General features: G+C 38.8%; 1 protein-coding gene across 1 annotated transcript; it reads left to right on the forward strand.

Moving 5' to 3' along the window:
- The first annotated feature begins 1,342 nt into the window (after positions 1-1,342).
- Positions 1,343-10,306, forward strand: LOC149004725 (Nop53 protein). The gene is made up of 12 exons (XM_089168415.1): positions 1,343-1,589; positions 3,118-3,290; positions 3,374-3,422; positions 3,521-3,546; positions 3,831-3,911; positions 4,003-4,113; positions 5,873-5,958; positions 6,448-6,567; positions 6,643-6,765; positions 8,835-8,901; positions 8,998-9,077; positions 10,091-10,306. The coding sequence occupies exons 1-12, from the start codon at positions 1,421-1,423 to the stop codon at positions 10,095-10,097; spliced, it is 1,092 nt and encodes a 363-aa protein (XP_089024541.1). The 5' UTR covers positions 1,343-1,420; the 3' UTR covers positions 10,098-10,306.
- The last annotated feature ends 1,977 nt before the right edge of the window (positions 10,307-12,283 follow it).

Raw genomic sequence — 12,283 nt, forward strand, 5'->3', positions numbered from 1 at the left:
CAACTAAAGTCTTAACCGGTTTTACCCCAATTAATAGGATGACCTCACTCTAAACCCTATCAATTATCCATATCAATTGGTCATCTATGGCAAAACCTTTAAATAAACAATTTTTTTTCGCTAAAAATGTTGATAATTGGATTCAAAAACTGGTAATTGGCAATCAAAAATAGAAAATTGTAAATCAAAAAAATGTCAATTGACAATTAGTAACCTAATAGTTTATTTGGTCGAATTCTTATTGGAAATTCGACAAAGTTCTAGATTCGAATTCGGATAATGTTATTACTTATCAAATCATACGCCTCTCGGCTTCTTCAAATTCTTTATGTAATCTCTGCCCATTAAGCAGCTTGGCAATACCACAAGCATGCCCTGCATACTCATTATGTAGCTCAGCTTGTTGAGCCGTCTTTTCTATTTGAATACAATGGTAGCGTATCCAACCGAATCCAATCCGTTTACACGTATAGATGCACGTTAGAGTTGGCGACAACTGTTGGAGTGGTGGCGAGGTTGGCAGCAATGTGAACTTGTGATTGTAGAAGTGCATTTACAGAATGCCTACTAAACTTCACAAAAAAAAAGGTTTTTATTGGTGGCTCCCTTAAGTGGGGATGAAACTTTTAAATGTAAATATTATTGATGACTCACCTTAAAATTACTAGTTATCACACTTAGAAGTGATTGCCATGGAGGTTGAGACAACGAAAGTAGAATAGAGAGCCCAATGGAGAGGGGATGTAAGAACGAATCTGGAATCATCATCCGAAGCAATTAGGGTTTTTTGTGGAATCAATTGCTACAAAATGGAACTTCTCATCCATGAATCTGTTCTCTCAACATGCTACTACCTTGTTGGAGATCCAGTTGATATCTTGAATTGGATGTGAATCTGGCTGAGGTAGGTGGGTGATTTCCCCTAGGGAATGTGGGGTCAGTGGTGGTTTTTTAGGAGAGGGGATTTGGTGGTTTCTGGCAGTATGAGTGTTACTTGCTTTGTTAGTGTTACCCTGTCAAGTGTGAATGACTAGTATTAAAAAATTTAGCTACTAAAAGTTTAGCTAGTAAAAAGTAGTAATATTTGCACTTAAAGAGAGGCACTTCAGGAGGTTTCACTCTTTCACTTTCAACCCCCATGTAAAGGAGTCACCCGTAGAAGGAAAAAAAGAAAAAAATAATAAATAAAAAAAACCAACCCTGCTAATGCCCTCGTTTACCCACCCTAAATCTCTATTCTCTAATTTGAGTATCCTTAAATGACAAATATACCCTTTTCTTTTGTTTGGTCCTTATTATCAACAGGGATATTTAAGGAAATATAAAATTAGGTTTCGTTGCTACTAGTTACAGAGGTCCCAAACCTCGGTCTCTCTTCCGTTCGGTGGCTGTCTTCGTTTTCTCTGGGACTGAAAGAGCGATGGGGAAGAAAGCCAAGACCTCCCGAAAGGGTAAGAAGGCTTGGAGAGCTAATATTTCTACCGACGACATCGATGAGTTCTTCGAGGCATCCACCAAAGACGCCCTCAGTGGAGGATCCTTGACAGCGGTTCCGAGCGAGTCTCTCTTCTATGTCGACAAAACTAGTGGTAACTCCTTTGCTTCTCAACAGTTGTGTTCTTCTCTTTCACTTTCTTTTTCTTTTGAGCTACGGGAGTTACTGATTTCCAGCAACTTGTCAGCTCTGTTTGTTGTTCCAGCGGTCTGCTTGATTCTGGTTTTCGTGCCTCAAAACAAATAACCAAATCGTTTTGTTTTGAGAGAAGAAAAGCTTTCTTTGCAAAATGAGTACTGACTTAACTCACTGCATCTGAATGACTAGTAGGCTAGAAAATTGGACAATGGAACGTTGGCAAATATATTTCGCTTGATACGTCTTGGGATGGGGAAGGTGGGCACTGGGGAGAGAAATTTTCTCTCTCTATCTGAACCGAAGGTGAACAGATGAATGCCTTAAAGGAGAATACTGGACCTTGATTAGGTCTAACCTACATTTTTGGGTTTGTTAAACTTGAGTGCGCTAGTTACCCTAGTTTTGTCCAGTGGTGTTTTTACCAAGTGATTTGCATTGATTTTCATCTGAGATGCTTGGACTCATGATAACTCAAAGTCGGGAGTTTTAGATTTTAGAACTCTGACTTTTTCCTTTTTCTTTTTTGTCCTATTTTTGGTATCTTAATAATGTGGTCAATCAAATTATTGAATATGAGTCACTGGCTGGGGATGATGAGCAGGTAGGTAATGTTATTATCCATTCAACTGATACAAAAAGTGTTAAGCAAATGGACGAGGCTCCCACCACCGCAGGTCTGGGAGAGTCATGATGTATGAAGCTTTACCCCTGCTTTCGGGAGAGGCTCTTTTATGACTTGAACCCACGATCACTAAGTTGCGTTGGAGCAACCTTACCATTGTGCCAGTGTCCCACTCTCTAATGAAAAAAATCAATCTGTCAACCTCAATACTTTTCCTGTTCTTTTCTTTATTCCACCCCGTCCTCTCTTTCTTTTTCTATTACCTTATTAGAAGTCAATAAGAATAAGATTCATTCTATCCATATCAGAGCAACAACCTAACTAGTGCAAACAGTTGAGACCTAGAGGAGATGCTGTTAGCTTTTAAGGATTTCTGACTTGTAGGTTCCTTATAGTTCTCAAATGGTCTAATCTGAACTTTAACGTATTGGACATTTTTCACTCGGATGTCAGAGCTTGATAATCCACCAAGGAAATGCATATTATTTAATCTTTGCTGTAGAGGGGTTTAGATACATGTCTTTCGATCTACTTTATCTATGGATTTCTTCTTGAGAGGGTGGACAATGGTGTGATAGTAAATGTTACTTCATTGTGGCTGATAGGTCATGAGTTTAAGCATTTGGAAACAGCCTCTCCAGGAAGCTGGTTTAAGATTGCATACGTTATGACCCTCCAAGATCCCACACTGGGGGGAGCCACCTTGTGCATTGTTACACCCTTCTAGTAATTTCTTTTAGATACCTAATGTTAGGGGGCAGAGGGATGTGGTGTGATACATATCTATATGGATGCATCTGATTGCATTACATTCTTCCACCTGGATGACTGATTTGAAATTCTCTGATTTGCCTATTTTCAGACTTGTCAGTTAAGAAGAAGATTGAAAAGCATCGGGAGAAGGTCCTTCATTGTGACAGCTTGCTGCAAAGGAATCCTTTTATTCAAGCTGTCCCGTCTTCAAAAGTAAAGAAATCCAAGAAGAAAAATGATGAACTCAAAGCAAAGAGAGCTGAAATACAAAATGATTCCAAGGTGATGGCATTAATGGATATCGATTTAATTTGTTGAAAGTTTTGCTCTCTGTTTGAATTATTCTTTCCGTGTCCATCTCTCAGAACAAACAAGACCTGGCATCTGGTTTGGTTGACTTGTGGACTGACAAAGGTTTGACCACAACTCCACATCACTGTCACTGGTATATTTTCTCCAGTTTTAAGTATTATTATGACTTTGTTCATATGGATTCATTTAATATGTTGCAGCCGGAGATGATGCTCAAGTTAAAAGGGTTAGGTTCCTAAACTTTCCTTTTTCTGGTTTTCACCTCTTTGCAAGGTGATCAATATGAATAAACACCCCCCGACCCCCAACTAAAAAAAAAGGCGCACATACATATGTATGCTCTCACTGAGACTAAGGTTCCCACTGCAAACAACAATAAGAAGAAGCATATATTTACCTGGTCAACCGTTATAGTTGATATTGAGTCCAAAAGTTTTCCTATTAGTTGCTTTCATACATACACTTAAAAAACGACCATGGCTAATGGTTCAATCATTGAGGTCTTGCCAGAAGTCAAAGCCTTCTCTTATTCCAGCAGTTGAAGTTGAGCCACCTGGATGCTCATACAATCCCTCAGCTGAAGATCATCAGGTAACCTTTTTACCTGCTGCCGGCAATTTGTACATAAACAGGTCTTATTTCAGGCACAGATGTCTTATTGTATTTGTTTTACTGCAACAAGGATGCATTGGCTCAAGCAGTTGCAGAAGAAATGCAAAAGATATACCAGAATGAGCTTGGACCTCAGCCAGTTCCATTGACTGTTCATGGTGATGTTGTGGATGAAGAAAATGTGAGTGTTGTTGCCTCCCATTCATCTTGTATTTGCCCATAACCTTTTAGTGATCTTGAATGCACTGAAATATGGAGTATTGCAAATTATTTTAAACAGTACTGTATTAGACCCATGCCATTTAGAACGTAGTTGTTAATGATGGTGTCATTGGTACAAGCCTATAAAGCTTGAATGCCAGTAACCTTATAGGTATCCTTGATAGCTTGGAAGCAGTATGGACTAATATTCTTCTTGCATTGGCTATTTCCATTGTTTTTGAGCATTGGTTTCCTGGAAGCTCCGTTTGTAAGGCTTTTCAGTAACTGCCCTAATATCTCCCACATGGAGGGTCAATCTTGAACCAAGTTAGGCAGGTGGCTAAGGCCATGGTCCATGCCTTCATGTCAAGTTTCAGGTGAAAAACTGGCCATAGCAACATGAAGACTTGTCAAGCTTCACTACAAAAATTGCAAATTTTAGGAAGTGTTCAGGAACAAAATGGATATGTAATTGAACATCACTCCTTGGCACTTGGTCTTGTAGATTCGATCTTTTATACCTAGTCCATGATTTGGACCTCATTCAGCACATCAGTCCATAGTTACTTGTGCTATAAATGCCATTGCCATCTTTATTTTGAAAGGAAAAAACCGTCAAACAAGGAAGAGACCATGTCCAATCAAAACTAGGTTTGACTGGTTTTGTAGTATCTATGGTTCCATCATGGGTAATGCTAGGTGAGTATAGGGGAATCTTGTAGTGATGGTGTGAGGATGTCTTGATGGTCGAATATTGCTACTAGCAAATTAGGGTTTCCAGGTTTCGGGAAAGAAGATGAAAGAATCTAGGATTTCTAGTAGTTAGAATGGGATGCAGCTAAGAAGGGGTTCCCAATGGGTGTTCGGGATTTTCGGCTAAATATGCGACATTCTCATGGCTGCTTTGGTCTGTTCAGGTTTTAGGGTTTGTGGATGATTGATAGAGATGGGGGAATGTCAGGCTTATGGTCTAGAAGATTAGGAGAAGAATAATTGCGGACATGGATTATTTAATTTACTATTTGCTGATGATCATTGAACAAGAGCTTTGGTAATCGAATATAATCTTGAATGTTGTTTTAGAATTTCCAGATAATAGAGAGAACTTCAAGAGGTTGAGTGGGGATCACTATGGTTGGTCATTGAAGGATTCAATGGAAGGAGGCTTTGGAAGTAAAAGAGCTTCCCCAAATCAGCAGTTCTCAAAACAATATTCTTATTAAATAAATTGTGGCTGGAGGGAGCAATCACAACTGTATTATTAGGTAACAGCTCCAAACATGAATTTAATAAAAGACTAAATAAATATACAAGTATTCCAAAACTTTCTCCATTATTTTGGTGCTGATGTAGAGGAATCCCTAAACCCACCTTTTGCCTAATAGTGGTGGTTGAGGGAAATCCTGCACCTGTGGCTGGTTTAAGACGGCCAACCTGCTAGTTTTATTACTTGTTTTAAACTGTAGTAGGCTGGTGTCCTGTTTTTACCAACTACCAAGATATATGGGTTGGGAAACAGTGGCGCCCTTAATAGACCTACTGCCAAGACACCTTTGTCCTGCAGCAAAGTTCTGCTGCATGAATTGAAATTTGCTTCTGTAAGGTCAATTCAAGTCTGAAAATTGATTTCTGTATTTAATGCAACTGTTTACGATTGGTGTCTGTTACCCTCTGTAGATTCTTTATTTGGAAACTGTATTTATTTCTAATGTCTTTATCGTGAGAAACTCTTTGCTCAGATTTATTTTCTTGATGCCGACAATGAGAATGATGACATGGAGGAAGAAAATTTGGGTGATACTGAGGATGCTGCTTCTGAGCAAAGGTTTGCTTCATGCTCGTCATTTTTTTTTTGGGGGGGGGGGGGCTCTGCACCTATGTGCATTTGGACTTTTACTCCATGTCATTTCAGGGTGTAGAATTTTTCGAAGGTGACCAATTTTTAGTGGTAATAGAGATGCAGAAGAATCATATGCATTCTCAATAAATTATACTCACCAATATACACTAAACCCTAGAAATCCTACAGAATGCATTGCAAAAAAAAAATTGATGTAAACTCTAGGAAATCTTTGGATATAACCTGACATAGGTGCACGGAGCCTCCCCCCCCCCCCCCCCCACTTTCTTGATAAGTAGATGTTTGTATTATGGTGAGAAAATATACTGAAGGCATTTCAAAGAATCCCCAAAGGGCTGGGGGGGGGGGAGAAAATCTTTGATTGTAATTGGTGTATTGTTTGATTTGTTCATTGCTGATTACGGCTAATATTAGAGGAGATCATATGGATCTTATCGGACAATTGTGCTGCAGGCCTTCAAAAGCAAGGAGAGTGACCCATGTTGAGCTGAACCGTAGAGCTAGACGTAAGGAACAGGTGAAGGCAGAAGCTGAAGAAAATAAGAAAAAGGAGCAATCAAAGGAGATTGATAGGTAACCGTGCTTGTATGTGCACATATAGTGGTTTGGTTGTCAAACTAATATTTCTTGCTCTGGTTTTGGTGACAGCTTACCTGATATAATTGATGAAATAGCTAAAGAGGATGAAGAGAAGCATAAGAGACATGTCAGGCGTCTTACAGCTAAACAAGAAAGGCTTAAATCGGCTCCACCTCGCTTTGGAAAGCAAAAGTAACTATTTCCTCAACTGACATTAAAGTTCAGTCCTTGAGTAGGTTTTACAATGATTATTTTCCTTGGATGGCACTGTCCCCAAAAAATCAGGAGCTCTTCGAAAGGATCATGAGATCTCTTTGTTGTTTTCTTTTTCTGGGCTCTCTTGAAATATATACTGGAGAATATTGAACCATTCTTAAAGTAGCAGTGTTTTGATTGAGTTACTCCATGTGGAACTTTTCTGATGATGTGGACAATACTGACCTTCCATGAGCCTTCTGATGTAGGTCCTGCACCGAATTGGGTTTGTTTCTCAGGAAATAATTAGGAATAGGTTATACAGGCTATGGGCCTTTGGTCACTGAGTGTAAACTGTATTGGACCTCTTTGATGGGCCTAAAATAGGGGTACAAGGACTACGAATGAAATTAGAGTTTGTTACTTAGCTTTTATTGTTTTAGAGATTGAATCCTTTCAGCATTGATTCTGATTTTGTTAGATTAGCTGGGTCAACTTTAGTTAGGGTAATTGAGTTTTTTCCTAGCATTATAATTGGGTGTCACACCCTCCATGCATGAGCTGAAGGAATAGTATTATGTACTTTAAAAGTTCCTATTTCTACTTCCACTAGGACTCAAAATTGGCTGTTTAAGCACTTTGTTTTACGCCCAATTGTGGAAGAATACAAACGGAAAAAATAACAATAATAAGTCTTGTCCCAACTAAATGGGGTTGGCTACATGGATTCTTGCTTTACAATCCGCTCAATTTGACACCATACTAGATACAATGCCTAAGACATGCATATCTTTTCTCACCACTTCTCTTAATGTTATCGTAGGTCTGCCCCTAGTTCGTCAAATTCTTTCAATCTGGATTAAGTCACATCTCTGTAAAGGGGCATTTAGGGCCTTCATTTAACATGGCTGTGCCACCTCAACTGACTTTCTCGTAGGTTATCATTTATCGGTGCTACATCTGGTCTAGCTCTAATATGATCTCCTTATCTTATCCTTCCTAGTTTTCCCACTCATCCATCCTAGCATCCTCATTTTGTCACACTAAGTTTATCTATATGATGCTTCTTAACAAGTACTGGCGTTCCTATTTAGTGAGATTGTAATCTAGTGTTTAAAGTCTAGATTGGGGTTTCTTAGTGTTTTAAGACCAAGTACCCTAGTCCTTGGTGTTTCAAGTTCAAGATTGTTTTTGATCTTAGTGTTTAAATTCCTATAATCCTGCATTCCTGCTGTGACTGTGGGTTCCATCTTCCTATTCATTATCAAGCTTCGATATTGAAAAATAAGATCAAAAGCAAGGTTAGTTGCGACCAAGCTCATTGATGCCTGTGTGTTTCCTTTTTCTTTAGTTTCTTAATCAGCTAAATACCCCTTTTGATAAATTTTCCAATTCCCCAGAACTACATTTCAAAGTTGCAGCTGCACCTTAACTGTCAGATCTCTCCAACACTTGGAGCATCATTCCTATAAATTATCCCCAAAGTTCCATCAAAGTTTCCGGTCAACCAGACCAAAGAACCATGTTCTTACCTGTGATGTTCAAACTCCATATAAACTCTAAAACCCTGTGATGTTCTAGGAACCAACTTGTACCTGACCAGTTGGCTTCAAATTCAATATGGAATTGTATTTTGTTTCTTACTACATATGTCCCGTAAACCTTTTGGATGCCCCATCTCAAGAAAATCATCCCATGTATACATCTCAAAAGGTTTCCTGCAATCCCATGTACCTTACCCATAAGCAACCCATCAAGATAACAAAATCCTGAGTCCTACTGGGAACATCCCTAATACATCCCACAACCAACAACTCTTCAGGACCCATTTGAGATTTCCCATACATCCAAACCTAGCCCCCAAGGAAACCTTACCTGCCTCCTACAATATAATAGAACTGATATGGGAGATAAAGACACCAAGTGGGGGTTCCAGAGCCACCCAAGTGTCTTGCTCCTTTCCAAGTACATATATTTTGTATGTAATTATATGGTCTCCCCCATCATGACGTGATAATCCTTTCTAGCATGACAGGACTTAGTTGAGTTGTAAGTTTTTATTGCAGATTCGAACCAGCCCCTCTTCAAGTTCTACTAACAGAGGAAATCTCTGGTTCCATTCGTAAGCTGAAGGTTTGCAAATCTGAACCTCTTATTTCATCCGGTTTATTCTAGTCGAAATGTTTTCCCCCTAAAGATGAAATTGCTGATTTATTTTTTTTAATCCAGGGTTGTTGTACACTAACAAGGGATCGATTCAAGAGCCTGCAGAAACGAGGGTTAGTTGTTCCCACAAAAAAGCGAAAAAGGTCAGTTGATTACTGTTTTATGTTTATCTCTTATATTTATTATGTCATTGAAAATTAATGCACTTCCCAATGTCAAAATCACACTAATTTCATCACATTCATATTGATCCCTTGAGTTACCGACGTAGATGTTTGGGCGATGAAGTTACATCGATTCTCCTGTCATAGTATCTTTGTTATCATTCCCTATGTTTCAAATAGTAACTTTATTTGCTGAAAACACCTGCTCGGATAGGTGAAAGCTATCAATTATGAAATACTTAGATTTGGATATTAAATTCATGGCCAATGGCTATTGGGCCTATGATCTGTGTTTGTCATGTTTCAAAGGAGAACATTGCTTTTCCTAAGTATGGTCGTTTTCGATTTAGTTCTCCTATAACTTATACAATATAATGCATGGCTGGTAAAAACTGCCATTTCAAGTGTGTTTCCATGTCCTGCCGTTTAACAGTGTTTTGCCATTTGTTTTCTCAGACATGGGAAGAAAAAGAGCAACTGAGAAGAATTCATTTCTTAAAATGTTTTAACAGTGTCCCTTTTTGGCGCATTTTTTTAAGATGTTAGACATTTTGAACATTGGCTGAATTGACCATCTCCTCTCTACCAAACTTCGATCCACATGATCCTTTCACCAACGTATATTTAACTTTAAGGGCTACACTTTTCCTGCTATCACCTTTTGCTCATTTACAATGTATAGACCCCAAATTTGAGCTGCGAAATGATGCATCTGCTGTAAAAGATTTCTAAAATGAGGACTCTTAATGCCAATTGAACTTACATCATTCTGGAGGGGGTGTATCGGTAGTGTGAAACAAATTTCGAGCAAACAATAGCCAAGCCATATTGTTCAGTGGGACCTTGAACATTTTTTACGGTGAATGAATCTAGATCATAGGGGTATTCCTCATTTTATACAAATCATAATGCCTTTTTATCCCTTTTTTTATCCGCACATTTTTTAATCTGTTCTCATTTAGCTAATTGTGGTCTGGGGATAACTTGTGCAGGAAATAGTTGCTTGTCCTTCTCACTACTGGTTGGATGGAAATTCAAAGCACACTATGGTCAAAGTTCTGTTGGATTCTTAGGGAATTTGTTGTTCAATTCTTGTTCTAGGCCTTTTTGTGTTACATCTTGCTTGCTTTGTTTTTGCAGTTGTGTAGGAGTGCTTCAAATTTTTTTAATGGTAATAATAAGCATTCTACTACTACATGTGCACTCCAGTATCTTATGGTTGGACTTATTTTTCTTCAGTGGTGAGCATCTCATCTGACCCTTGGTTGCTTTTACATTGTGTGGTATCTCATTGCCTCCATACCAGTACCAATGGCAATGCATGGTCATGATGGGATTTGGTTGGACTTTGACTTCTGTGCCTCTCCTGGTGATTAAAGCCGGTTAGGCAAGGGGGAAGACCCTGAAAATCAAAAGTGGTAACATGCTCAGAGATTAGAAAACCTACTAAAAAATCTGCACACCTCTTTGTCTCCCTAATTCCATGTCAGAAAGAACAAACAGTTAAACTTAGCTCCAGAATTTCTTCTAGGACACCAAGGAGTTCATAATAAGGTTGGTAGACCCCAAGGATCATGTTAATGGCAACTTGAGAAACATAGTGGAAGATAATCTGTTGAAGCTTTCTGCAAAGCTTGAGTTAGACCATGCTTTATGGTGAGGAGTTCAGCCAGCAAAACATATATGTTCCTTCTCCCTCCAGCAATGGCAAAAATGGCAGACCCACGGTGATCATGACCGAGAGTGCAAAAGCCACCGGGATCTGCCCGCAGTGAAACTGTCACAATGAGCTAGATCCCATCCTTCCTGTGCCGGGTGCCAGTGGTGAATAGTCTCCCTTGTGACAGTGGATCACACACCTCCGCCACCACCTTATGAAAGACTTCTTTTGAGTGGCATGCCTTGTGGTGATATAACCGTTTGTTTCTTTATGTCCATAGGTTATAAATGGCAGAAATAAAACTAAACTGCTGAACATCAGCAACCATCATGCCCCCTTTCAAATGTTCAGCAAGCTACTTCAATTCATCCATCCAGTGCAAAGGGGAGCTGTGCAATAAGCTTTGTGCTGGAGATGTCAACCCAATCATTAAGAAGAATCGGGTCAGAAATGTCGTTTCTCCAGTGACCATGAAAAGTGAGGGGGTCCTTCATTGGAGTGGAAGGGTCTTTGCCAAAATCTTGACAAAAAGGTCCATGAGACAAATTTATCGGACCTCCGTTAAACCATGGGTCAAAATAGACTGCAACATCTTTCCCATTATGGAGCCCATATTTAATGTAGAGTACGATTGGATTCGGATCGGATAGTGGTAATACTATATCTGCATCCTATATTGGAATAGACTCGGATATTATCCTATCGGTTTTTGGACTGATTTAGTCGGATTCGGATGTTAATCACATAGTTATTTTCTTAAGTAGATTCTTCTAAATGAGCATGAATATAGATTGAGTACAAGTTTTTGACTACTTGTTTATATCTTTACCATTTCATTTGTGAGGACTAGGTTTGAAATTAAGAAATTAGCAACTTTGGTAGCTATTCTAGTAGAAAATCTAGAAAAATTGTCACATATCACAGGTAAAAAATTTATAAAAATAAGAAAAATAAATATAAATAAGTAATTTAATTAGATAATTTTATCAGATGGATAATAATCAGTAAGAATGGGGTATATCATATCCACATCCTATTAGTAATCGGACGGATTCGGTTGCGAATTCGGAAGCGGATTTCGGTTATCCATTTATACCGCTAATATAGAGAAAACGTTGGCCTTTGCCATAGAATGGTGGTGAAAGAAGTTGAACAACGACCAAAGAGTGTGTTGGCGAAGCCGGTGGTGACGAACAAATCTCCCCCAACAAGTGTTTGGATGTAACAAAGTGTTGAGGTATCTGAGTCATACTCAAATATGGTTGAGGTATTTGAGTTATACCCAACGTATGTTCTAATATAGGCCATCGGATCAATTACGATCCAACGGTATAATGGGCCTTTGTGGGAGAGTCCAACTAACGTGGAACCTAATGTTGGTCTATAAATACTAGCTGCAATAACAGTTTGGGTGTAATAATGCTTTAGATACTCACGGTGTAATGCTTTAAGCAACCTTGTGCTCAAACCTTAACCCTAACAATCTTAAAGCATTATGAATATTTCGTGGATACAATTCAAGATG

Source organism: Hakea prostrata, chromosome 9, assembly GCF_041222555.1.
Source record: "Hakea prostrata isolate BN-2017 chromosome 9, UWA_Hpros_2, whole genome shotgun sequence".
In the NCBI taxonomy this organism is placed as follows: Eukaryota; Viridiplantae; Streptophyta; class Magnoliopsida; order Proteales; family Proteaceae; genus Hakea; species Hakea prostrata.

Excerpts from the sequence above, each read along its gene's own strand:
- LOC149004725 (XM_089168415.1), top strand. The coding sequence starts at position 1,421 with ATGGGGAAGAAAGCCAAGACCTCCCGAAAGGGTAAGAAGGCTTGGAGA. Across the intron at positions 3,291-3,373 it reads AAATACAAAATGATTCCAAG|AACAAACAAGACCTGGCATC; the intron begins GTGATGGCATTA and ends TCCATCTCTCAG. Across the intron at positions 3,912-4,002 it reads CCTCAGCTGAAGATCATCAG|GATGCATTGGCTCAAGCAGT; the intron begins GTAACCTTTTTA and ends TACTGCAACAAG.